At 37.0% G+C, this 24533-nt stretch overlaps 1 protein-coding gene across 2 annotated transcripts; it reads right to left on the bottom strand.

The window, feature by feature from the left end:
* Positions 1 to 20: 20 nt before the first annotated feature.
* On the bottom strand, positions 21 to 11922 carry LOC117315004 (uncharacterized protein HI_0077-like). Of its 2 annotated transcripts, none has more exons than XM_033869126.1 (14): positions 11877 to 11922; positions 10244 to 10686; positions 9537 to 9628; positions 8445 to 8560; positions 7956 to 8055; positions 7118 to 7218; positions 6451 to 6603; positions 5716 to 5916; positions 5492 to 5561; positions 5088 to 5166; positions 4611 to 4770; positions 3521 to 3564; positions 2878 to 2938; positions 21 to 2331 (listed from the first exon to the last, which is right to left on the bottom strand). In XM_033869126.1, exons 2-14 carry the CDS (start codon positions 10354 to 10356, stop codon positions 2299 to 2301), a joined length of 1323 nt encoding a protein of 440 aa, XP_033725017.1. In that variant the 5' UTR covers positions 10357 to 10686; positions 11877 to 11922; the 3' UTR covers positions 21 to 2298. The 2 variants fall into 2 exon arrangements, with proteins under 2 accessions (XP_033725017.1, XP_033725016.1); XM_033869125.1 differs by having other exon boundaries at positions 11807 to 11916.
* Between the last annotated feature and the right edge of the window lie 12611 nt (positions 11923 to 24533).

Below are 24533 nucleotides of genomic sequence, written 5' to 3'. Positions count from 1 at the left end.
AGAAAAACAAAACAAGCATCATGGCTGAAATTGAAATGCTTTATTTGACATGTGGAAGTGTGCACATGATCTTGTCAAATTAAAAGGTTTGGTATTCAACCAGTAACAAAAACGTATAATTTAAAATGTCATCATATGTTAGACATTTCTATATGCTGTCAAACTTATTACATACCATGCAGCCTATTTAATATATATAATCAGATATCTATACTGTTAACAAATTATGACGTCCGTGTTCATACATATGTACATACCATGCAGCCTATTTTATATACATAATCAGATATCTATATTTTAACAAATTATCAGGTCCAGTGTTCATTATACAAGGTTGACGGCAGCGAAGGCCTACAAAGTGGGAGATGGGTCCATGTGGTGTGGTTATTACTGGGTACCCCCAGGTGGAGATCAGAAGTAGAGATGGCTTAATATCTTAAGTTTATTACTGGGAATGAGTCTATTGCCCGATACATACAGTAAATACTTATAGCTAAAACAGGTAAACTCACCAGCCTAAATCTTATAGCTAAAACAGGTAAGCTCACCAGCCTAAATCTTATAGCTAAAACAGGTAAACTCACCAGCCTAAATCTTATAGCTAAAACAGGTAAACTCACCAGCCTAAATCTTATAGCTAAAACAGGTAAGCTCACCAGCCTAAATCTTAATGCTAAAACAGGTAAGCTCACCAGCCTAAATCTTATAGCTAAAACAGGTAAACTCACCAGCCTAAATCTTATAGCTAAAACAGGTAAACTCACCAGCCTAAATCTTAATGCTAAAACAGGTAAGCTCACCAGCCTAAATCTTATAGCTAAAACAGGTAAACTCACCAGCCTAAATCTTATAGCTAAAACAGGTAAACTCGCCAGCCTAAATCTTATAGCTAAAACAGGTAAACTCGCCAGCCTAAATCTTATAGCTAAAACAGGTAAACTCGCCAGCCTAAATCTTATAGCTAAAACAGGTAAACTCACCAGCCTAAATCTTATAGCTAAAACAGGTAAACTCACCAGCCTAAATCTTATAGCTAAAACAGGTAAACTCACCAGCCTAAATCTTAATGCTAAAACAGGTAAGCTCACCAGCCTAAATCTTATAGCTAAAACAGGTAAACTCACCAGCCTAAATCTTATAGCTAAAACAGGTAAACTCACCAGCCTAAATCTTATAGCTAAAACAGGTAAACTCACCAGCCTAAATCTTATAGCTAAAACAGGTAAACTCACCAGCCTAAATCTTATAGCTAAACAAGAAAACTCCCTGCTGAACAACATATATATGTACATGCTTCTGAGATATATCAAGGTCTCCGTTGAAATATTAGAATAACAATTTTATTATATGTTTTTTCTCTCTTTATTTTCATGTACAATATACATCATCATATTAATCAACAAGAGGCCCAATGGGCCTGTATCACTCATCTGGCTCTAAAGCAACTTTGAAGTAGATTGAGGACGTTTCTGCAGATACTATGCTGTTTACCACGTTATTCAAATATCAGTGTGAACTAGGTTTCTTTGTCAATAAATTTTCTAGTCCTTCATTCCAGTATACTATTGGCCTAATATCAGGTCTTGGTGATACTTGGCTATCGCATAATCATTGTTTGAAGATTATAGCCTATTTGACCTTTGAGACATTGAATGAAGGTCAATGTCATTCTTTGGAACAAGCTTAGTGGCCCTTCACCCCAGGATGCTACAGGCCTTCTATCAAGTCCCTGTATCTCTCGGTTATTGAGAAGAAGTTGTTTAAAGATTTAAGCCTATTTTACTCATGTGACCATGATTGAAGGTCAAGGTCATTTATTTACACAAACATGGTGAGCCTTCAAGCAGGTGAGCTAATAATAACTGTTACACTTCCTCACCCCCACCATCCAAATCAATATTTAGATCTCATTTAGAGACATCAATGGATCTTATAAGGACATGCATCATCATCATCTTGGTACACCACCTTGGTACACCACCTATGTAAATACCAAACATCATCTTAGCATCAATCTTGTTCAGTCTGCCCACCTGACACCAGTGTATCTTAGTATTCTTTCTTCAAGATGTATTGTCATGATATTTTGGGGTCAATTTAGGTCAATGATGTCCTTAATTATCAATGTGTGGGCTTCATATGCAAATGAGAAATTTACATATGGAAAATTGTGGTTTTGCACCATCGCAAATTATTTCCAATGGCTACAAGTAACTAGATGCGGTTTTACATCTTTTAGGCAGTTTCAGCCTTGGATGTTGGTGACGGTAGGGGCGAGATCACAGTGTCCTCCATGGGTCAGCTTTGTGGTTTGATAAGAGGCATGTACCACTGAAAAGACATATAACACAATTATCAAGCACTGAAAAACAGAAAATATTATATTTTGATGCTAGATTCAGGCGAGCAGTCAACACTGCATATCTTATCAGTAGAAAACTCTGTGCACCAATAGTTTGATATCGTATTAAGCACTGATACCACACATGGTATCATGGTCAGTTTATAGGACATCAATCACATACTTTAATATTTTACATGTATGTATAAGATAACAATTTATGTTAGCAAAAGACTGACATCTGATCTGTAAAAAATCTCATTCTTGAAAACAAGACATTACAGAATGCATCCCCAAGACAGAGATGGATCGATATTGAACACATATGGGTAACCAATTCTTTTTCTTGTCCGAATTTGCATTAAAACAATATTTTCCAGTTTTTAAAATTTTAGTGAACTACTTCCCTTATGGGTTAAAGTATCTAAACCAATTGTATATATGACGTCATTCTAATGTCACTGAGGAAAATGTCACATCATTGAAAACAGAAAAATCTGGGCATTATACCAGGGTATGAACAACACTTTTCTTACCTCAGGTCCCATACCAGCTGTACCACGACCCTCGGTGTTAAATGGTGGCTTCAAATATCCACTGAAAAAAAGAATGACTGCATCTTATATGATACAAAAAATAACTTTACACTAGACAAGCGTTACTGGGTATTGTGATACAAATTCTGGTGGATATGTGCAACATCATTAATTGCACAAAATAGTTTGATAAATGGTTTTACTAGATAACTATAAAGCTCTGCTTTATGGTCATTTTCCTACAGGTTCAACTGGTTCAACATAACAGCAGACTAAGAAACCTGTCAAATATTTTTTGGTAATTTTATCAAAAGCAAAAAGTTCTAAAATTAAAACACAAGATACATGTATGATGACATCTGAGAAGTACACAAGGTATGCTGACACTTGATGAGATGACACATTTGTAAAGGACTACACAAGATATGATGACACATTTGTAAAGGACTACACAAGATATGATGACACATTTGAAAGATACACATGAATTGATAACACATCAAAAATTTAAAAGGTTGAGAAATACGTTGACATTGAAAATATTTTATATGGCCATCTAAGAACATTTAAAGGGACATAACAGAAATCCAAGATATAAAAAATATATTAAGATTAATAGCATAAAGATTTATCAGCAACCTACCGAAAATGTTTTTTTACCATGTCATGAAAGGTTGGAATACACTCCTGAAAACAGAAGAAGATAAAGCAAATTAAAGTCTAGACTGTGTAAAAAGACCATCTAGGGAAGCAGAGGCAGATGGCCTTTATAGACAATCATTTTTTTTAGTTTTATACAGATAACCTTTAAGGCAGGTTACAATATACATTTTTTGTATGCATGCAGATAAATGGTAGATGACTCCTTAATACTTTACCTCTGGATAATCAATAAAAAAAAAAAAAATTTGATATCAGGAAAATAATTTCTGTACATCAACTCATTTGTTTTTAATCTTTTCAACATGATGTTATTTATGTAAAAAATTAATGAAATTATAATCTTGTAGGTTAAATATTCAGTGTTAAGATTTTCTTAGACAGAATCCTTAATTTCAATGACATTGAGACTGAAGGATCAGTGAAAGCTGGCTTACAGGGTAAAACAGTCAACACAGTAAAATACCGAACTGTTCAGATATAACAGTAATTATCCCAAGGAATCTTGCCACCCAAAATTGAAAGATCTTTATGGGTCTTTATGGGTCTATGTAAGACTGATCTTTCATAACTGATATTTCATTTGAAAACATGCTGAACCTAAAAATGACCCGGAGACAAATTCATTTCTCAGAAATAGCGATAAAAACTTCGAAGATCAACTAATGAATTATAAATATAGCAAAAAACAGACATATTTTATAATATAAAATCCAAAATGGCCACCTAACCATCATTTTGTATTCATAATCAGTTTCAAAATTAAGTGGACACATTTTTTACTAGGGACTAAGGAAAACAGACAAACATGTATTAAGTTTGAGAAATATATTTTCTGACCAGGTACATTCTTCACAAGAAAGAAATTGTTTAAGGACACACAGACAATGGGCCGGTGAAAGGTCTCAGAGGAAGGGATATTTGAACTTTTGGTTTGGTTTGTTTTTAACGTCCTATTAACAGCCATGGTCATTTAAGGATGTGCCAGACACCTTAACCTCTTGGCCACCGTGGCCCGAATATATTGAACAGTCCACCATATGATGCTTAAGGGATGAAATGTACAGCCTTACCAATGGTGGACTATGATGTTGACAGACATAGGTAAACCATCGCAGTCCTGCTGCCACATGTGTTATCTCATCGGAGTAAATCACCTTCAGGACATCAACTGATTTCACATCCTTCTGGGAGGCAAACTTGGCTAAAGTCTTAGGTTGAACATCCAGCCCTCTGAAAGTGTTATCATTTAAAATGGCTATCATACACCAGTGTAAGCTTGTACAATCTAAAATTCAAAATAAAAATTTGTAACAGATTTTTTATATGTTCGTTATATGTGGAACATTGTTATAATCACTGTATCCAAGATGTTTCTTATTCCAACCGTTTAACCTGAGACTTTACGATGTAACTTTTCACTCTGAGTAGGGATTAACATCAAGAGAGGATTAAATTTTTGTTAACATTTTCACTGAACTGCAATAAACAGGGGTTGGCTTATTGGCCGGTACATGTTTGTACAAGAGGCAAATTCACTTTGATCTTACCGAGCTTCATGTACCATATGGACTATAGCAAGTCTAGCTAAAACACAGTCCATGGTTTCTGTAGCTGATTCCCAAAGCCCTGTAAATATAACATATGCTTTTCTTACTACAATGTACCTAAATACGATGGGGGAAGATAAACTGACATTTTTTTTTACTTTTTAATTTAAACCACAGCATACAAAACACAATTTTTTATGAGAGAAAAATATTCATATTCAGATGGTGCAAAATAATTGTGGACATGACAAAATTTAGGATAAGCAAGATTTTTTCCCCCTTTTCATCAAAAACTTTCTATTAAATCTTCCTCTATTATTCTGAGTTGTCTCCCTTCTCTTTCCCACCCTTGGCCAGTTACTGTCAAAAGCACATCAAACAAATGTATTCCTGATAAATCTTACCATTATGTACAGTTAAGGCACCAAAATGGCTGTCCAACTCCTTCAATCTATCGGACAGCAACAGGAAATGCTTGAAATATATAGTGTGCAGATTATGATAATTTGAAATAGAATCACTCCTTTGAGAAGTCTTAAAATCAATTATATTTCTGCATCACGTCAAAGCATTTGTGAAAAGTAATAAATGCTGTATCTAGATTTTTTCTATGATTTTACATATATACCTTTGCTTCATCACAAGCCACTTTGACAAAATCGTCAAAAAATTCTTTAGGGAGTTGTTGCCCTTGACCATCTGGTGTATGGTCAGTCTCTGTGTGATTACTACTGGCCAAACATCGGAAGCGAGCCACTATATCCCAGGATAAGTCGATGGCCCACTGTTCTATGTTGGCCAGGGAGTGGAGGTTGGAAATGCGACTGCTCTGTAGGGTCAGATTTGTATTTCTTTTAACCATTTTTTTTATTAAAAGAATAATTAAAACATCTTTTATTCATTAGCTTTGTCAAACACTAAATTAAAATCTTATAGGCTTTTTTCATCTATGGAGCAGATAAAAGATTTTGTCAAGAGGATTCAAGTGTGAATTGTTGTATACAATTACTGATTTAAAATTGCTGCATGTAGTTTTGGAGTAATGGGAACATGCCATGTGAACTACTAATTGTCTATTATAATTGGTATTTTTTGGAAACAATTTATTTTGTTATTCTACAGTGTGATGTGATATATACTTAACATGTTCAAACACTATCAGATAAAATATGCTGTGTTGCTGTATCAAGCTACATTTGTACATCAATTTTAACAGCATGCATTCCTTATAATTACAATTTGCTCTTTAAAATTATAAACATTTAATTGTAATATATATCTAATTTGAAAATAAACTACAGCCACCAACTAATTGACAAATGAATATAACAGATACTTTTCCCAGCAACAAACTACAACAAACCTGTGTCGCTCCTTTCCCACGCTTCCTCTCTTTCCCCGGAGCTACTATATTGAGTTGAGGGTCACGAGAAGGCTGGTCAGGTGGGGAATGATTACCTATCACAGTGATCTCCCCTGACCTCCAGAGCTCTCCAATCTTCAAAGTCAGTTTTGCCTGTAGCAGTGACAGTCAAGTTTACTTGTTATTTGTTCCAGCAATGCATTTACTGTTCTTCGCAAGTTTACAAAAAATATTACAGATTCAAACATGTCTATATTTGCAGCATCCTAGAGTTTTTCCCTAAATATACATCCTTATGATTTGAACACTTGATTTACATCATGTAAAAATCAAAGGATTTTTCCCGCAAAATTCTCAAATTTAAAATATTTTGGCAAATAGAAATTCCCTCCTAAAAATCTATCCTTACCTATACCAGGTATCACGTAGTTTCTCAACTTAACATGAATTCTCTATCAGCTAAATGAGTTTCTTAATATGTTTTTTGTTTATGGTAAAAAAAAATTCTGAAACCAATGGAATTGAACCATGAATCTTATACTTAGCTATCAGATATTGTAAGGGTGCAGAGAAATTATATACTAACAGTGTGATTCTTGGATATGGATAAAGACAAAATTACTGATATTTCATACAGCATTCTACTAGACCAGGGGAGATAGCTCACCTTATCCTCAGGATTTGACGTCTGTAGAACTTTGACGGCCCAGTATGTCAGACTGTTGTCATTCTCCTGTACTGTTACATTACTACTGGTATCAGTGAGATCTGGTAGAAATCAAAATTTAAATTAATAAAGTTGATCCTCATAATGTCAAACTGACAACTTGCACGGTATAGTACATGTATAAGTACTTTACTACTGATATCAGTGAGATTTGGTAGAAATCAAAATTTAAATTAATGAAGCTGATCTTCGTCATGTCAAACCAGTCATCCTGTACCATATATTACATGTACATGTATGTGTTACAACTGGGTTCAGGGGGATCTAGTAGGAATCAGAATTCATCTTATAACAGTCAATCTTCCTGATGTTAAACCTGTCATTCTCCTGTACTGTTACATTACTATACTGGTATCAGTGAGATTTGGTAGGAATCAGAATTCAAATCAATAAAGTCGATCTTCATAATGTCAAAGTGGTGACCTGGTATAGTACTTTACTACTGGTATAAGTGGGATTTGGTGGGAATTCAAATCAAATTAATACAGTCGATCTTCGTTATGCCAAACCTGTCTTAATCCGCTACTGTTACATGTACTATATTAACAGGTATCAGTGGGATCCAGTAAGAAAAAAAATGATCTCATAAAGATCTTCATTTACACCTAAATACTCTTTATAAAAGGTAGTGTTCTGATATATATAATGACATCAATGTCCTGACAATGACAAATTAATCATGGCTTTCTAAGATTGATCATTATTCAATTGATACAATTTCCTGCAGACATGAAATGTGATGAGTCTCAGGTTGTAACCTATAGGGGAAATAACTCACCTGTTGTTACCTGTGCTGGTTTGGCTGGCTTTAGTGAGACATTTCTGTCAGTGTGGACATAAACTTTTCCTTCCACAACTTCCACTGGATAGGTGTCTTGCTAAAATGCAAAAGGAGACATTGTTGAATGTGTTGCATGTTAAATTTGTGGAAATTTGTTTATAGCCCATTGATAAGGTATATTTAAACAGCAGAAAATCAACTATATAAGTCTCAGCAGTGTCAGCCTGGGCAAAAAAAAAATTCATTGCTTTTTATTATTAAACAATTGGAGTAAAGCACTTCTAAAAATCAGCAAATTATATGATTAAATTCATATAGAGCTAGCTGTAGCCTAATTATCTTTGGAGATTTCCGAAATATAGCAAAATATCTGGCAATGCACTTGATGATTAGATCTGCCACCGAGAGGTCAGAGTCAATGAAAATATGAATACATTCCAAGGTCAAGCTTATCCTGAACTTAGAATTAAGGTTTAGATCACTTACCACTAAACCAGAGGAGGACTGCCCAGTTTCTAAATCATAATCGTATGAATGCCACGGACACAGCACGACCCAGCGTCCGTCAATGTCTTCAATGTCTCCCTCATCCAGAGGACCTCCTATAGACATGAATAAACATACATATATGTATATATATAGATAATTGTCAAATTTTTGAGGCAATCTGCCCCTCAAGACACAGGTGGATCACATTAGACATAAAACATGGAACAGTTACACAAATATAGTGTGTATAAACAACAATATAGATATATATTGTGCACATGTATTAGTGTTATGAAGGGTATTGCAAATTGACAATGTATCAGGGGAGATAATTTAATATCCCAGGAAATTCAATACTGGAATACTGGTTGGTGGTGATCACCAGGAAGATAAAGAAGGAAATAACAGTCCTGATATAGTAAAACATTTTTAGACAAACAGGTCTGATACCAATTTCAGCATAGTCAGAGTAAGTTAAAATTAATACAATTTATATCAGAAACAATATGAAATTGATCTCCTACAGACCACATATGAAAGCAACCCAGTCCTATAACAGGTAACCTTAACATGTGTGTTTCTAGTGTCTCTGTAAAATCAACTAATAGTCATGAAAAGCATTTTTTCAACAAATTAATGCACCTTTCATGCATTTTGAGTAATTTTCACATTGCAAGATCTGAGCAAGTCCTGCATATGTTTACATAAGTTTCATGATGACAAATTCATGCTCAGTTGACAGTTTATAATCTATAGGCCCAAAAACAATTTTCCACACAACTTTTCATGAATCTTTCTGCATGCCTTCCATAATGTCTCTTTCTTAACAGCACTCTAAACCATTATACATTTGTTTTAAATCCTGGCCTGCAAATGTACTTGCTAGGTACTGCTGTAGCAGAAAAACATTGAAAAGGCAGTTGAAATTATATATTAAGTGTCAATGTTTTTCCACTACAACAGTAGCTTTAAATCTATCTACCTTATTTCTTTTTGACATATTACTAAGGAGATACAGAAAATTATATTATTCTTACAGAAGAAATGTACAGTACATACCTGCATGTACATGTATATAGTTTGTATTACCTTCATGTGGACAAGAGGCATCTAACACAAAGAACTGTTTTCCAGCCTGAACACTGACCAGAACCAAATCATCTCCTTCTTCTGTATACAGACTGAAATACACAACACAATTTAGCCATAACAGGTACCTGCTTTTAAATTAATTGATATATTGAATAGACACTAAAATTTTAAAAACTTGAATTTTCAAATTACTGTATTTTGAAATTGGTGGTGTTATATATATCATGATTATGTTGTTGTAAATTCAGTGTTCTTCTTCAGAAATGATCAGAAATGGCGGAGGTGTGTGCACTATCAAAAGTTGTTACAATAATTTGACGTTCTTATATACAGCTTTATTACAGCAATTTTAGCCATTTCAAAATGGTTTACATATCATTTGATATCCATGCAATATCAGGTATTTAGCTATACCAGCCTATGAATCTTCCTTAACTCCCTGGAAAGCAAACAGCTGAGTCGACTAGTACACAATGGAATAAAATACAAAGTGTATCTTGTTCAAAAAGACCATACAGTGGCTGTGCCAGGACTTGAACTAAGTGATCCTTCGATAACCAGTCCAGCATCCTACCAGTAGACCACACTTACTGGCAACAGAATTGGTTATATCCCCAAAGGAGGAGAGCTGAAAGTGGGATTTATACAAATAACAGTATGTGTTGCATTTCTGGAGATTTTACTAGTAAATATTTCAGACTTACCGTCTACATTTTGACATTTTTAGCTGATCTACATCTCCAAGACATTGCCAGTTGCTTCCCTTTACAACAGTCTTCAATGCCTCTACCAAGTCCTTTTCAAATCCTGATTCCATTCTACTGTTTATTAAATATTATGTTCTGTTCTTGTCCACAGTTTGTTATCTGGTTTGCAGACTACATTTTTAAGTTCCTGATAAGCCAGGATTCCAGTGATATTATTCACTTTCTACATGTATCAATTTCACAATAGGGGGGTTCCCCTAGCTCAATCAACAGAGTGGTAGACCAGAAAGCCAAGGGTCATGGTTTCGATCCCTCAGCACACTTCTTGTTTTACTGTTGCATTAGAATGAGCAGAGATTTTATGTAGCATCCTTTTCCATGAAGTTTGTAGAACTTGTCATTGAAACATAAATCATCACTTGATACAATCGCTGCTCATCCTGAAATTAACATAACACCATATATCAGACAATCCAGTAATGTTTTAATTAACATCTGAAAATAAAATTATGTCATGTTTTTTTTTTATCAATATACATTGTACAATAACACGTCTCTGATTGCACTCTGTACCTGAACTATATTGTTAGTGTATTATTATTTGATTCTTCAGATATACCTACATGTGTAATAGGAGTGTAAAAAAGCACGGCCAGACCGGGGTTTGAACACGGGACCTCCGAACACTAGCCGGATGCTCTACCGATTGAGCTACCTGGTCGCTGATGATCGACCCGGTCCAGTTCCGCTACACTCTTCCCTCCTATTTTTTTAAGTCTTCGACCCCGAATACTTCACAACTCACAACCCAGGTTCGGGTATCTCCTTGTCAAGTACATTTATTTACCTCACTTGAAACAAGGTTTGGTCACAGGCACCAAATGTAATAGGAGTGGGAAAATGCACAGCCAGACCAGGGTTCGAACCCGGGACCTCCGAACACTAGCCGGATGCTCTACCGATTGAGCTACCTGGTCACCGATGATCGACACGGTCCAGTTCCGCTATACATGTACATTTGTTCTGTAACTACATATGTATATTCTATCAAAGGTCTCAGAGAACCTTCCATACATGAAATTTGACTTATTTATTTGTCTTAGTGTGAAGAAATGTTTTGAAGGTATAACAGATTTGGGTTGTATATCTACATGTTTAGCCCGAGTTTCCTCTGGCCCTGACACCATGTCTGGTGTATGGGCCTTACACCAGATATGGTGCCAGGGCCAGAGGAATATCGGGCTATTACCAGATTACATGTTGTGTATACATGTTGTGTATTCACATGTTGTGTTGTGCATCACTAAGGTAGAGCACTGGTTCGTTACAAATGATAATACATGAAGTGTATCACATGTGCGACATACATCATGTCACTTGTTTCTAACTCTTGTTCTACATGTAACTGATATGTAACTGGTCCTCTGACTGCAGTCTGATAAGCTCAGAGACTGGCGAGAGCTGCAGAGGGTGAGTTGTACATTTAGTTCTAGAGGATACGGATCTCTTAAAATAAAAAAAAACTAAAATAAGAGGATATTCAAAGCCTGATATACATACTGATGAATTGAATGTCATTTGGCTCTAATAACGGTAACCACGTGTCTCCCTCTGACATTCAGATACTGACCGGTCGATGTAGTGTCAAATTGAGCAGACAGTCCACCACATTTTTTGTAACTCTTTTATAACGGAGATGCAAAAGGTATCAAACAAACTGGGATGCGTTCGATGGGAACCCTTTTATTGGAATACAAACTTGCTTAATAGAAACGGAAATAATATCAAACATATACATACAAAATAAACGTTACATTTGGAAATAAACTCTGGCATTTTACATCGACAGCCTGAATAACTTGTCTTATATTTTTGAGCATAAATCAATCGTACTATCAACCCTAAGCCGATCGCAATCAAACCGGAAACAGCGATACATTTCCAACAGCCGATCAATAATCTCCGGATTTTACTGAAACTAAAATGTATCAAAGGTGATATTGATTACGTATATGTACATAGATCATTGTAGAAATAATGAATAAATAAACAAAAATCATGTTAATATATCACGTTTTTATACAATATATAGTACGTTAAACAATACAGAACAAAACAAACAAGAAATATCTTTAAAAAAGATAAACGGCATAGTTTTAATGCTGGTGGTTATAATGTAATACTGCTGGTGAAATAAATCAATGACTGATTTGCGTTCAGCACGGATAACAAAGTAGACTTCAGTTTGAATTTTTTTGGTAATAATAAGTACTGCATTTGAATCAGGGCATATGATTTTATCAAAGTGTGTCATGAACAGATAATCCAACTTATCTAGCTTGCATTCAATCTTAACTTTGTTACTTTTATAACTGCATATCTGCTTTATGCATTGACCGCTACATTGACCAATCACATACTTCATCTTGACCAGCAACGCCACCTGTCGCGTCATATACGGGGCCAAAACAAAATTAGACGGCTATGCCGAAAAATCATGTCTTCTCAGATAAATCTACCATACTTCAGTAGACCTAATAGGAGGTATGGAATCATCACTTGATTTAGGTATAGGTATTCCTCGTGAATTATTTGGTGATACTTTTTTTTATCACTTTTCACTTCAGTATAGATATAGTTTTCTCAGTCTTGGGACTATGTACCGTGCAGACACTCGGTACAATTATCATTCCACGACCAATAAATATCCATCCAGGAATATTTATGAAAGTATATATGTCAAATCCCTGTGATTTAAAGAAAAGTGGAGAGTTTAGTAAATGAAAAGAAATTTTGAAGCTCAATAGAAAGTAAGGATCCAGATTTAATTGTTTCAAATGCAACACTTCCAAAACTTATAAGTACCAGTATAAAGAATTTTGTTGTAGAACATTTACATTTGTAAGTCTTAGGGCCAATATAAAGAATATTGCTGAAGAATATTTAAGTCTTAGTACCAATATAAAGAATATTTCTGAAGAATATTTAAGTCTTAGTACCAATATAAAGAATATTGCTGAAGAATATTTAAGTCTTAGTACCAATATAAAGAATATTGCTGAAGAATATTTAAGTCTTAGTACCAATATAAAGAATATTGCTGAAGAATATTTAAGTCTTAGTACCAATATAAAGAATATTGCTGAAGAATATTGAAGTAGATATGGCCCTGGTACGTTTTCATACTTTGAGATAGCACCGCTTGAGAGTGTGTCGATGTGTCGTGCCCTATATCTAATCAGGAAGGTCAAGATAAGGTACGTATTTCTACATAGGTAGAGCCAGCAATAGAACATATCTAAACTAACAAAAAAGTTAGCATAGTCACAAGCTGTCGTTGCTACTAACTTATTTGCATAATTGTTGAGTACGTCCCAGAGCGTAATTTAATCAGTCAAAATGTGGCTGTTAAAAGTAGTGTTTGTATATCATAATCATCCTAGGCGGTATTAAGAAAAGTGTAAATTGTATGTCTACTCTCCAGGAACATCTGTCGTTTCCCCAAAATATGTTGTGGGTGGTACTCTTCCTTTTGTTTGGGCGATTTCTCCGTTTCCATTGTTGTTTCTTCCGTTTCCATTGTTGTATTGTTTCTTTGTTTCCGCTTTGTTGTTTGCGAATATTTATGGTTATTTTTAGCATTTAAGCATACAGTTATTCTATTGAAACATGTACATACATGTTTTAGCATGGTTTGTTTTGTTCTAATTGAAATGACATATGATCCAAACCCATGTCTATATCATATTACATATATTTAAGTATTCTACAATACATAGTTGTGGACAGCATGTAAGGTCAAACACTTATGTCTTCACATTGTTTATTGCTAAAAACCGAGAAGAAGCACATGCACCTTTATATCTGCCCTTTCGAAGCCAAAACACTCGAGAGTTATAGCACAGTGCCAGTTAAACACAAGATAAGATCGGTTTGTATAGTTAATTCCTATAAACGGCTATTGTGATTTAAGGACGTACTCCCCTGTGTGGGTATGGTTTGGTTTGTATAGTTAATTCCTATAAACGGCTATTGTGATTTAAGGACGTACTCCCCTGTGTGGGTATGGTTTGGTTTGTATAGTTAATTCCTATAAACGGCTATTGTGATTTAAGGACGTACTCCCCTGTGTGGGTATGGCTTGGTTTGTATAGTTAATTCCTATAAACGGCTATTGTGATTGAAGGACGTACTCCCCTGTGTGGGTATGGTTTGGTTTGAATTGTTTAACGTCCTTTAGCTATGGTACAGCGTACATTTGTATGTCTCGATCAGAAAACAGCACCAAAGCTTTCCTAACAAGGGCGAACGTTCAACTAGAGTAAAAAAGGGAGGTATATGAATAGTACTGTTAAGCAAGATAGGAAAATATCACAAATTTAATCGCCTTTGACGATCATACAATTTGGGCAGCAGGTACAATTCTGACGACCTACTTATTTATATTAGCGTATCATATTCTATAGACGGGTTATTTGATATAAATTGGGCGGCAGCCAACGTATTAAGAAAACAGAAGAACTTCGCTTATGGTTAGTTATCTTGGATCTTACTTGAGAACAACTTCTGGTTTCAAAGATAAAGACAAGACTTTATACACTGTTTAAGCCTTTTAGTTAAATCACCCCATTACAAGAAGCGTTCGTCGGACAACGAATCAATCTGTATCACTCCATTTTACGAGCTGTGTAGCCTTGAGGTTTCATTGAGGGTTTGAAATCAGAAAATGACAGCAGCTTTGATGTATCAGTTTACACTGATGATGTAGCTATATATGGCATCAAAAAGGAGGGTAATAGCTACCTAATGATGCTTATATTAATAGGCTTCTATATTTGGTGACTGCTGCAAAAGATTATAAAATATATGAACGCATTATGATAGATTCACAAGAGAGACAATACACTATATAAATGGGAAATGTCATTGCTGCTTCATATTGTAGCTGTTTACATTGTCATTTGTCTTTTCTTAATAATATAAAAAAAAAGTTGTGTCGCATTAGACAGACATGGCTGGTAGGGACTCCTGATAAGTCGACATTAGTCCATGCTATCACGTGTACAGGAGACATTAGTCCATATTGTCACGTGTACAGGAGACATTAGTCCATACTGTCACGTGTACAGGAGACATTAGTCCATACTGTCACGTGTACAGGAGACATTAGTCCATGCTATCACGTGTACAGGAGACATTAGTCCATACTGTCACGTGTACAGGAGACATTAGTCCATAATGTCACGTGTACAGGAGACATTAGTCCATACTGTCACGTGTACAGGAGTCATTAGTCCATACTGTCACGTGTACAGGAGACATTAGTCCATACTGTCACGTGTACAGGGGACATTAGTCCATACTGTCACGTGTACAGGAGACATTAGTCCATACTGTCACGTGTACAGGAGACATTAGTCCATGCTGTCACGTGTACAGGAGACATTAGTCCATACTGTCACGTGTACAGGAGACATTAGTCCATACTGTCACGTGTACAGGAGACATTAGTCCATACTGTCACGTGTACAGGAGACATTAGTCAATAATGTCACGTGTACAGGAGACATTAGTCCATACTGTCACGTGTACAGAAGACATTAGTCCATGCTATCACGTGTACAGGAGACATTAGTCCATACTGTCACGTGTACAGGAGACATTAGTCCATACTGTCACGTGTACAGGAGACATTAGTCAATAATGTCACGTGTACAGGAGACATTAGTCCATACTGTCACGTGTACAGAAGACATTAGTCCATGCTATCACGTGTACAGGAGACATTAGAATTTTCTCATAGAGAAATAGAGATATATCACATCAGTGATGTGTCATTTTCATCTACAGTAAAAAATAACATTTTTACAACCAAACAGCAATAAAAACACGAAACACAAAGGACAGTATACAACTGACCAATCAGAATGCTCGATATAAAAGTAGCAACTATTTTATACCCATTTTCAAGGAATTTTGGACAATTTAAAAAAAAAATGCAATAGATATAAAGCTTATAAATAGAATATTAAGAGTCTTCATTTGTAATAGATATACATTACAACAGGTAAAAAGAAGTGTGATTTACATGTAAATGTCATCGAGCGCGCGTTCCTCTGATGACGTTAATCTGTTGCCATGGAGACGGCAATTTTACAAAAGGTATTTTTTCACGTCTAAATTTCAAAATGTTCTGTCACACAGTCATACTTAAGATGATTCATCAGTTTACGTCGCACTTTCATGGCGCGCTTCAGTGTCGATGGCTGGTAACTGGCGGTCACTGACCAGTTTGATGAATTTGTGATAACATCATTAGTATGGCTAGTTCAGATTAACTAAGCAAATTACAATTCAAGCACGTGAAAGGGCGACGTGACAGCCTGTTTTACTTTCCATAAGATCGGTTTGTATAGTTAATTCCTATAAACGGCTATTGTGATTTAAGGACGGACTCCCCTGTCTGGGTATGGTTTGGTTTGTATAGTTAATTCCTATAAACGGCTATTGTGATTTAAGGACGTACTCCCCTGTGTGGGTATGGTTTGGTTTGTATAGTTAATTCCTATAAACGGCTATTGTGATTTAAGGACGGACTCCCCTGTCTGGGTATGGTTTGGTTTGAATTGTTTAACGTCCTTTAGTTATGGTACAGCGTACATTAGTATGTCTCGATCAGAAAACAGCACCAAAGCTTTCCTAACAAGGGCGAACGTTCAACTAGAGTAAAAAAGGGAGGTATATGAATAGTACTGTTAAGCAAGATAGGAAAATATCACAAATTTAATCGCCTTTGACGATCATACAATTTGGACAGCAGGTACAATTCTGACGACCTACTTATTTATATTAGCGTATCATATTCTATAGACGGGTTATTTGATATAAATTGGGCGGCAGTCAACGTATTTAAGAAAACAGAAGAACTTCGCTTATGGTTAGTTATCTTGGATCTTACTTGAGAACAACTTCTGGTTTCAAAGATAAAGACAAGACTTTATACACTGTTTAAAAGCCTTTTAGTTAAATCACCCCATTACAAGAAGCGTTCGTCGGACAAAGAATCAATCTGTATCACTCCATTTTACGAGCTGTGTAGCCTTGAGGTTTCATTGAGGGTTTGAAATCAGAAAATGACAGCAGCTTTGATGTATCAGTTTACACTGATGATGTAGTTATATATGGCATCAAAAAGGAGGGTAATAGCTACCTAATGATGCTTATATTAATAGGCTTCTATATTTGGTGACTGCTGCAAAAGAATATAAAATATATGAACGCATTATGATAGATTCACAAGAGAGACAATACACTATATAAATGGGAAATGTCATTGCTGCTTCATATTGTAGCTGTTTACATTGTCATTTGTCTTTTCTTAATAATATAAAAAAAAGTTGTGTCGCATTAGACAGACATGGCTGGTAGGGACTCCTGATAAGTCGACATTAGTCCATGCTATCACGTGTACAGGAGACATTAGTCCATATTGTCACGTGTACAGGAGACATTAGTCCATACTGTCACGTGTACAGGAGACATTAGTCCATACTGTCACGTGTACAGGAGACATTAGTCCATGCTATCACGTGTACAGGAGACATTAGTCCATACTGTCACGTGTACAGGAGACATTAGTCCATAATGTCACGTGTACAGGAGACATTAGTCCATACTGTCACGTGTACAGGAGTCATTAGTCCATACTGTCACGTGTACAGGAGACATTAGTCCATACTGTCACGTGTACAGGGGACATTAGTCCATACTGTCACGTGTACAGGAGACATTAGTCCATACTGTCACGTGTACAGGAGACATTAGTCCATACTGTCACGTGTACAGGAGACATTAGTCCATACTGTCACGTGTACAGGAGACATTAGTCCATACTGTCACGTGTACAGGAGACATTAGTCCATACTGTCACGTGTACAGGAGACATTAGTCAATAATGTCACGTGTACAGGAGACATTAGTCCATACTGTCACGTGTACAGAAGACATTAGTCCATGCTATCACGTGTACAGGAGACATTAGTCCATACTGTCACGTGTACAGGAGACATTAGTCCATACTGTCACGTGTACAGGAGACATTAGTCAATAATGTCACGTGTACAGGAGACATTAGTCCATACTGTCACGTGTACAGAAGACATTAGTCCATGCTATCACGTGTACAGGAGACATTAGAATTTTCTCATAGAGAAATAGAGATATATCACATCAGTGATGTGTCATTTTCATCTACAGTAAAAAATAACATTTTTACAACCAAACAGCAATAAAAACACGAAACACAAAGGACAGTATACAACTGACCAATCAGAATGCTCGATATAAAAGTAGCAACTATTTTATACCCATTTTCAAGGAATTTTGGACAATTTAAAAAAAAAAATGCAATAGATATAAAGCTTATAAATAGAATATTAAGAGTCTTCATTTGTAATAGATATACATTACAACAGGTAAAAAGAAGTGTGATTTACATGTAAATGTCATCGAGCGCGCGTTCCTCTGATGACGTTAATCTGTTGCCATGGAGACGGCAATTTTACAAAAGGTATTTTTTCACGTCTAAATTTCAAAATGTTCTGTCACACAGTCATACTTAAGATGATTCATCAGTTTACGTCGCACTTTCATGGCGCGCTTCAGTGTCGATGGCTGGTAACTGGCGGTCACTGACCAGTTTGATGAATTTGTGATAACATCATTAGTATGGCTAGTTCAGATTAACTAAGCAAATTACAATTCAAGCACGTGAAAGGGCGACGTGACAGCCTGTTTTACTTTCCATAAGATCGGTTTGTATAGTTAATTCCTATAAACGGCTATTGTGATTTAAGGACGGACTCCCCTGTCTGGGTATGGTTTGGTTTGTATAGTTAATTCCTATAAACGGCTATTGTGATTTAAGGACGTACTCCCCTGTGTGGGTATGGTTTGGTTTGTATAGTTAATTCCTATAAACGGCTATTGTGATTTAAGGACGGACTCCCCTGTCTGGGTATGGTTTGGTTTGAATTGTTTAACGTCCTTTAGTTATGGTACAGCGTACATTAGTATGTCTCGATCAGAAAACAGCACCAAAGCTTTCCTAACAAGGGCGAACGTTCAACTAGAGTAAAAAAGGGAGGTATATGAATAGTACTGTTAAGCAAGATAGGAAAATATCACAAATTTAATCGCCTTTGACGATCATACAATTTGGGCAGCAGGTACAATTCTGACGACCTACTTATTTATATTAGCGTATCATATTCTATAGACGGGTTATTTGATATAAATTGGGCGGCAGTCAACGTATTTAAGAAAACAGAAGAACTTCGCTTATGGTTAGTTATCTTGGATCTTACTTGAGAACAACTTCTGGTTTCAAAGATAAAGACAAGACTTTATACACTGTTTAAAAGCCTTTTAGTTAAATCACCCCATTACAAGAAGCGTTCGTCGGACAAAGAATCAATCTGTATCACTCCATTTTACGAGCTGTGTAGCCTTGAGGTTTCATTGAGGGTTTGAAATCAGAAAATGACAGCAGCTTTGATGTATCAGTTTACACTGATGATGTAGTTATATATGGCATCAAAAAGGAGGGTAATAGCTACCTAATGATGCTTATATTAATAGGCTTCTATATTTGGTGACTGCTGCAAAAGATTATAAAATATATGAACGCATTATGATAGATTCACAAGAGAGACAATACACTATATAAATGGGAAATGTCATTGCTGCTTCATATTGTAGCTGTTTACATTGTCATTTGTCTTTTCTTAATAATATAAAAAAAAAGTTGTGTCGCATTAGACAGACATGGCTGGTAGGGACTCCTGATAAGTCGACATTAGTCCATGCTATCACGTGTACAGGAGACATTAGTCCATATTGTCACGTGTACAGGAGACATTAGTCCATACTGTCACGTGTACAGGAGACATTAGTCCATACTGTCACGTGTACAGGAGACATTAGTCCATGCTATCACGTGTACAGGAGACATTAGTCCATACTGTCACGTGTACAGGAGACATTAGTCCATGCTATCACGTGTACAGGAGACATTAGTCCATACTGTCACGTGTACAGGAGACATTAGTCCATACTGTCACGTGTACAGGAGACATTAGTCCATACTGTCACGTGTACAGGAGACATTAGTCCATGCTATCACGTGTACAGGAGACATTAGTCCATACTGTCACGTGTACAGGAGACATTAGTCCATATTGTCACGTGTACAGGAGACATTAGTCCATACTGTCACGTGTACAGGAGACATTAGTCCATACTGTCACGTGTACAGGAGACATTAGTCCATACTGTCACGTGTACAGGAGACATTAGTCCATACTGTCACGTGTACAGGAGACATTAGTCCATGTTATCACGTGTACAGGAGAGAAGCGCATCGCACGCTCTTGAGACCGTCGTTAAATGACCATAGATGTTAATAGGACGTAAAACAATACTACATGAAACCAATCACTGTAGACCCAGAGGAAATAACTAATATTATGTCATAGAAATAGTTTATCAATAATATGTAATACCTCTTATGAAACTTAATTTATCTACATTACCGTAAGCGAGTTTGCTTGGTCATGTCTTTCGTGTCTCCTAGACAACACTGGTCCTTATATGACCCTGACTGTTGATGTCCCCTAGACACCCGTCCTCATTATAACCCTGACTGTTGGTGTCCCCCTAGACACCCGTCCTCATTATGACACTGACTGTTGGTGTCCCCTAGACACCTGTACTCATTATGACCCTGACTGTTGTTGTCCCCTAGACACCCATCCTCATATGACCCTGACTGTTGTTGTCCCCCTAGACACCCGTCCTCATTATGACCCTGACTGTTGGTGTCCCCTAGACACCCGTCCTCATTATGACCCTGACTGTTGTTGTCCCCCTAAACACCCGTCCTCATTATGACCCTGACTGTTGGTGTCCCCCTAGACACCCGTCCTCATTATGACCCTGACTGTTGGTGTCCCCCTAGACACCTGTCCTCATTATGGCACTGACTTGGTGTCCCCCTAGACACCTGTCCTCATTATGACCCTGACTGTTGTTGTCCCCCTAGACACCCGTCCTCATTATGACCCTGACTGTTGATGTCCCCCTAGTCATCTGTACTCATTATGACCCTGACTGTTGGTGTCCCCCTAAACACCCGTCCTCATTATGACACTGACTGTTGGTGTCCCCCTAGACACCCGTCCTCATTATGACCCTGACTGTTGGTGTCCCCCTAGTCATCTGTACTCATTATGACCCTGAATGTTGGTGTCCCCCTAGACACATGTCCTCATTATGACCCTGACTGTTGGTGTCCCCCTAGACACCCGTCCTCATTATGGCACTGACTGTTGTTGTCCCCCTAGACACCCGACCTCATTATGACCCTGACTGTTGGTGTCGCCCTAGACACCCGACCTCATTATGACCCTGACTGTTGGTGTCCCCCTAGACACCCGACCTCATTATGACCCTGACTGTTGGTGTCCCCCTAGACACCCGTCCTCATTATGACCCTGACTGTTGGTGTCGCCCTAGACACCCGACCTCTTATGACCCTGACTGTTGGTGTCCCCCTAAACACCCGTCCTCATTATGACCCTGACTGTTGATGTCCCCCTAGACACCTGTCCTCATTATGGCACTGACTGTTGATGTCCCCCTAGACACCCGACCTCATTATGACCCTGACTGTTAGTGTCCCCCTAAACACCCGTCCTCATTATGACACTGACTGTTGATGTCCCCCTAGACACCTGTCCTCATTATGACCCTGACTGTTGGTGTCCCCCTAGACACCCGACCTCATTATGACCCTGACTGTTGGTGTCCCCCTAGACACCCGTCCTCATTATGACCCTGACTGTTGATGTCCCCCTAGACACCTGTCCTCATTATGACCCTGACTGTTGATGTCCCCCTAGACACCCGACCTTATTATGGCACTGACTGTTGGTGTCCCCCTAAACACCCGTCCTCATTATGACACTGACTGTTGATGTCCCCCTAGACACCTGTACTCATTATGACCCTGACTGTTGGTGTCCCTCTAGTCACCTCTCCTCGTTATGACCCTGACTGTTGTTGTCCCCGTAAACATGCCCTCATTATGACCCCGACTGTTGATGTCCCCCTAGACACCTGTCCTCATTATGACCCTGACTGTTGGTGTCCCCCTAGACACCTGTCCTCATTATGACCCTGACTGTTGGTGTCCCCCTAAAAACCCGTCCTCATTATGACCCTCACTGTTGGTGTCCCTCTTGTCACCTGTACTCATTATGACCCTGACTGTTAGTGTCCCCCTAGACACCCATCCTCATTATGACTCTGACTGTCAGTGTCCCCTAGACACCCGTCCTCATTATGGCTGACTGTAGCGAGGACGTTCACCGCCAGGAAACTGTAGTTTTGTATGTTTTAATCAAACACGGCAGTACATTTACGTGTTAGGGCGATGACTCGGCGGGCTACTGTGTAAGTAATTACATACCTTACCTGACCCTGTGAGGACCATGTTGTTAATTAGCCACTGTCTAAACATTATCATTCTTTTAAATAATGTATGTCAGTATCATCAGGAAAATAAACCAATATACATGTCGTCATCTGTATATCAGTTAAGCGACATTTTATAATGATTAGTTAAGCCTATTGTACGTGTAGAAATGAAATTGTTTGTGTCGTAAAATATATGTTGTATATTGACGAGGGTAACGAAAGTCAAAATTGCAGAGTGTTGTTAAATAAAGATACAGGTACACTGCACCCCTAGTAAATACTTAACACAATATACATTTACCGACAGACTAGCTAGCTATAAAAAAAACTTATATTTCGCTCGATCGGTTGAGCGTAAATATGCCGGTTCCAGCCCTTATTAAGTGAAGACTATGAATAATCATGGTTCTTAATCAACGTGAATCATGTAGACAGGGAGGTGTACTTGCCACCTGATTGTTTAAATAAATGATTTTAATATAATAAAAAAAACTAATGGTATATTTTGGAATGTTCTGAAATCATGTCACTCTTTTTTTGTAAAAAAGTTCAAAGCTGACTAATGTCTGGAAATAATAGTGATTTGAAAATTTATCTGGTGATTAACTCGAAAATTACATGACAAATAACACGTAATTATTAGATAACTGCGTCATAATCACGTGTTAATTACTTGAAATTACGCGAGGTACCCGCGCGACGGTTCACCAGTATTAAATTTGGTCATGTGTGTGTAAATAATTTGATGACACTATCGCATGAAAGTCTGGTGCTGTCTTCTGTGGAAAACCAGATCCCAGTTGCATGGGCGTTCCTTGACCAATTTTCCATAGGGAAATCATTACTGGAATAAGCGAAGAAACCTGAGTTAAGGAACTTTCCTGAATATCAGTCATGCTTTGAATTAATATTGATGAAACTGGAACTAGAAAACTACAATAATATTGTATTATGAAGTTACCTTTTCAAACAAGTCTTTTGGTTCATACGAGAGAATAGGCTCGCTCATAGAATACATTTGCATATCTGTTATTTTGAAATTAACTTAGAAGACATAGAATGAGAATGGGATTTTTCAACAAATCAAGGAAACTGGGCACATTGTCACCAGTTTATAACCACCCTGGCACCAATTCGAATACGCCAACATAAAAAGTTACTGTCGTTTTATTTTAAGAGGTTTCCATGAGAAAAACAAAAGGAATCGGCAAGTTTTACAGTATAATATCCGCTGTCAGGCGACAAGACGGCACAATATCGCCTGGTAACGTTACCAGGATACAGATATAGCTTCAATGTGTTACTGATGATTATGCGGTTGTTTTATTAGAATTTTCTCATAGAGAAATAGAGATATATCACATCAGTGATGTGCAGTGATGTGGCATTTTCATCTACAGTAAAATATAACATTTTTACAACCAAACAGCAATAAAAACATGAAACACAAAGGACAGTATACAACTGACCAATCAGAATGCTCGATATAAAAGTAGCAACTATTTTATACCCATTTTCAAGGAATTTTGGACAATTTTTAAAAAAATGCAATAGATATAAAGCTTATAAATAGAATATTAAGAGTCTTCATTTGTAATAGATATACATTACAACGGGTAAAAAGAAGTGTGATTTACATGTAAATGTCATCGAGCGCGCGTTCCTCTGATGACGTTAATCTGTTGCCATGGAGACGGCAATTTTACAAAAGGTATTTTTTCACGTCTAAATTTCAAAATGTTCTGTCACA

The sequence above is a fragment of the Pecten maximus genome, chromosome 17, assembly GCF_902652985.1.
Source record: "Pecten maximus chromosome 17, xPecMax1.1, whole genome shotgun sequence".
NCBI lineage: Eukaryota > Metazoa > Mollusca > Bivalvia > Pectinida > Pectinidae > Pecten > Pecten maximus.
The sequence above is the reverse complement of the archived record's forward strand: the minus strand, read 5'-3'. Positions and strand labels throughout refer to the sequence as shown.

Coding starts and splice junctions, on each gene's coding strand:
- LOC117315004 (XM_033869126.1), bottom strand. CDS start 10,356: ATGGAATCAGGATTTGAAAAGGACTTGGTAGAGGCATTGAAGACTGTT. Junction 5,562..5,715: donor TGGCTTGTGATGAAGCAAAG/GTATATATGTAA, acceptor ATATATTTCAAG/CATTTCCTGTTGCTGTCCGA. Junction 5,167..5,491: donor TGCCTTAACTGTACATAATG/GTAAGATTTATC, acceptor TTATATTTACAG/GGCTTTGGGAATCAGCTACA.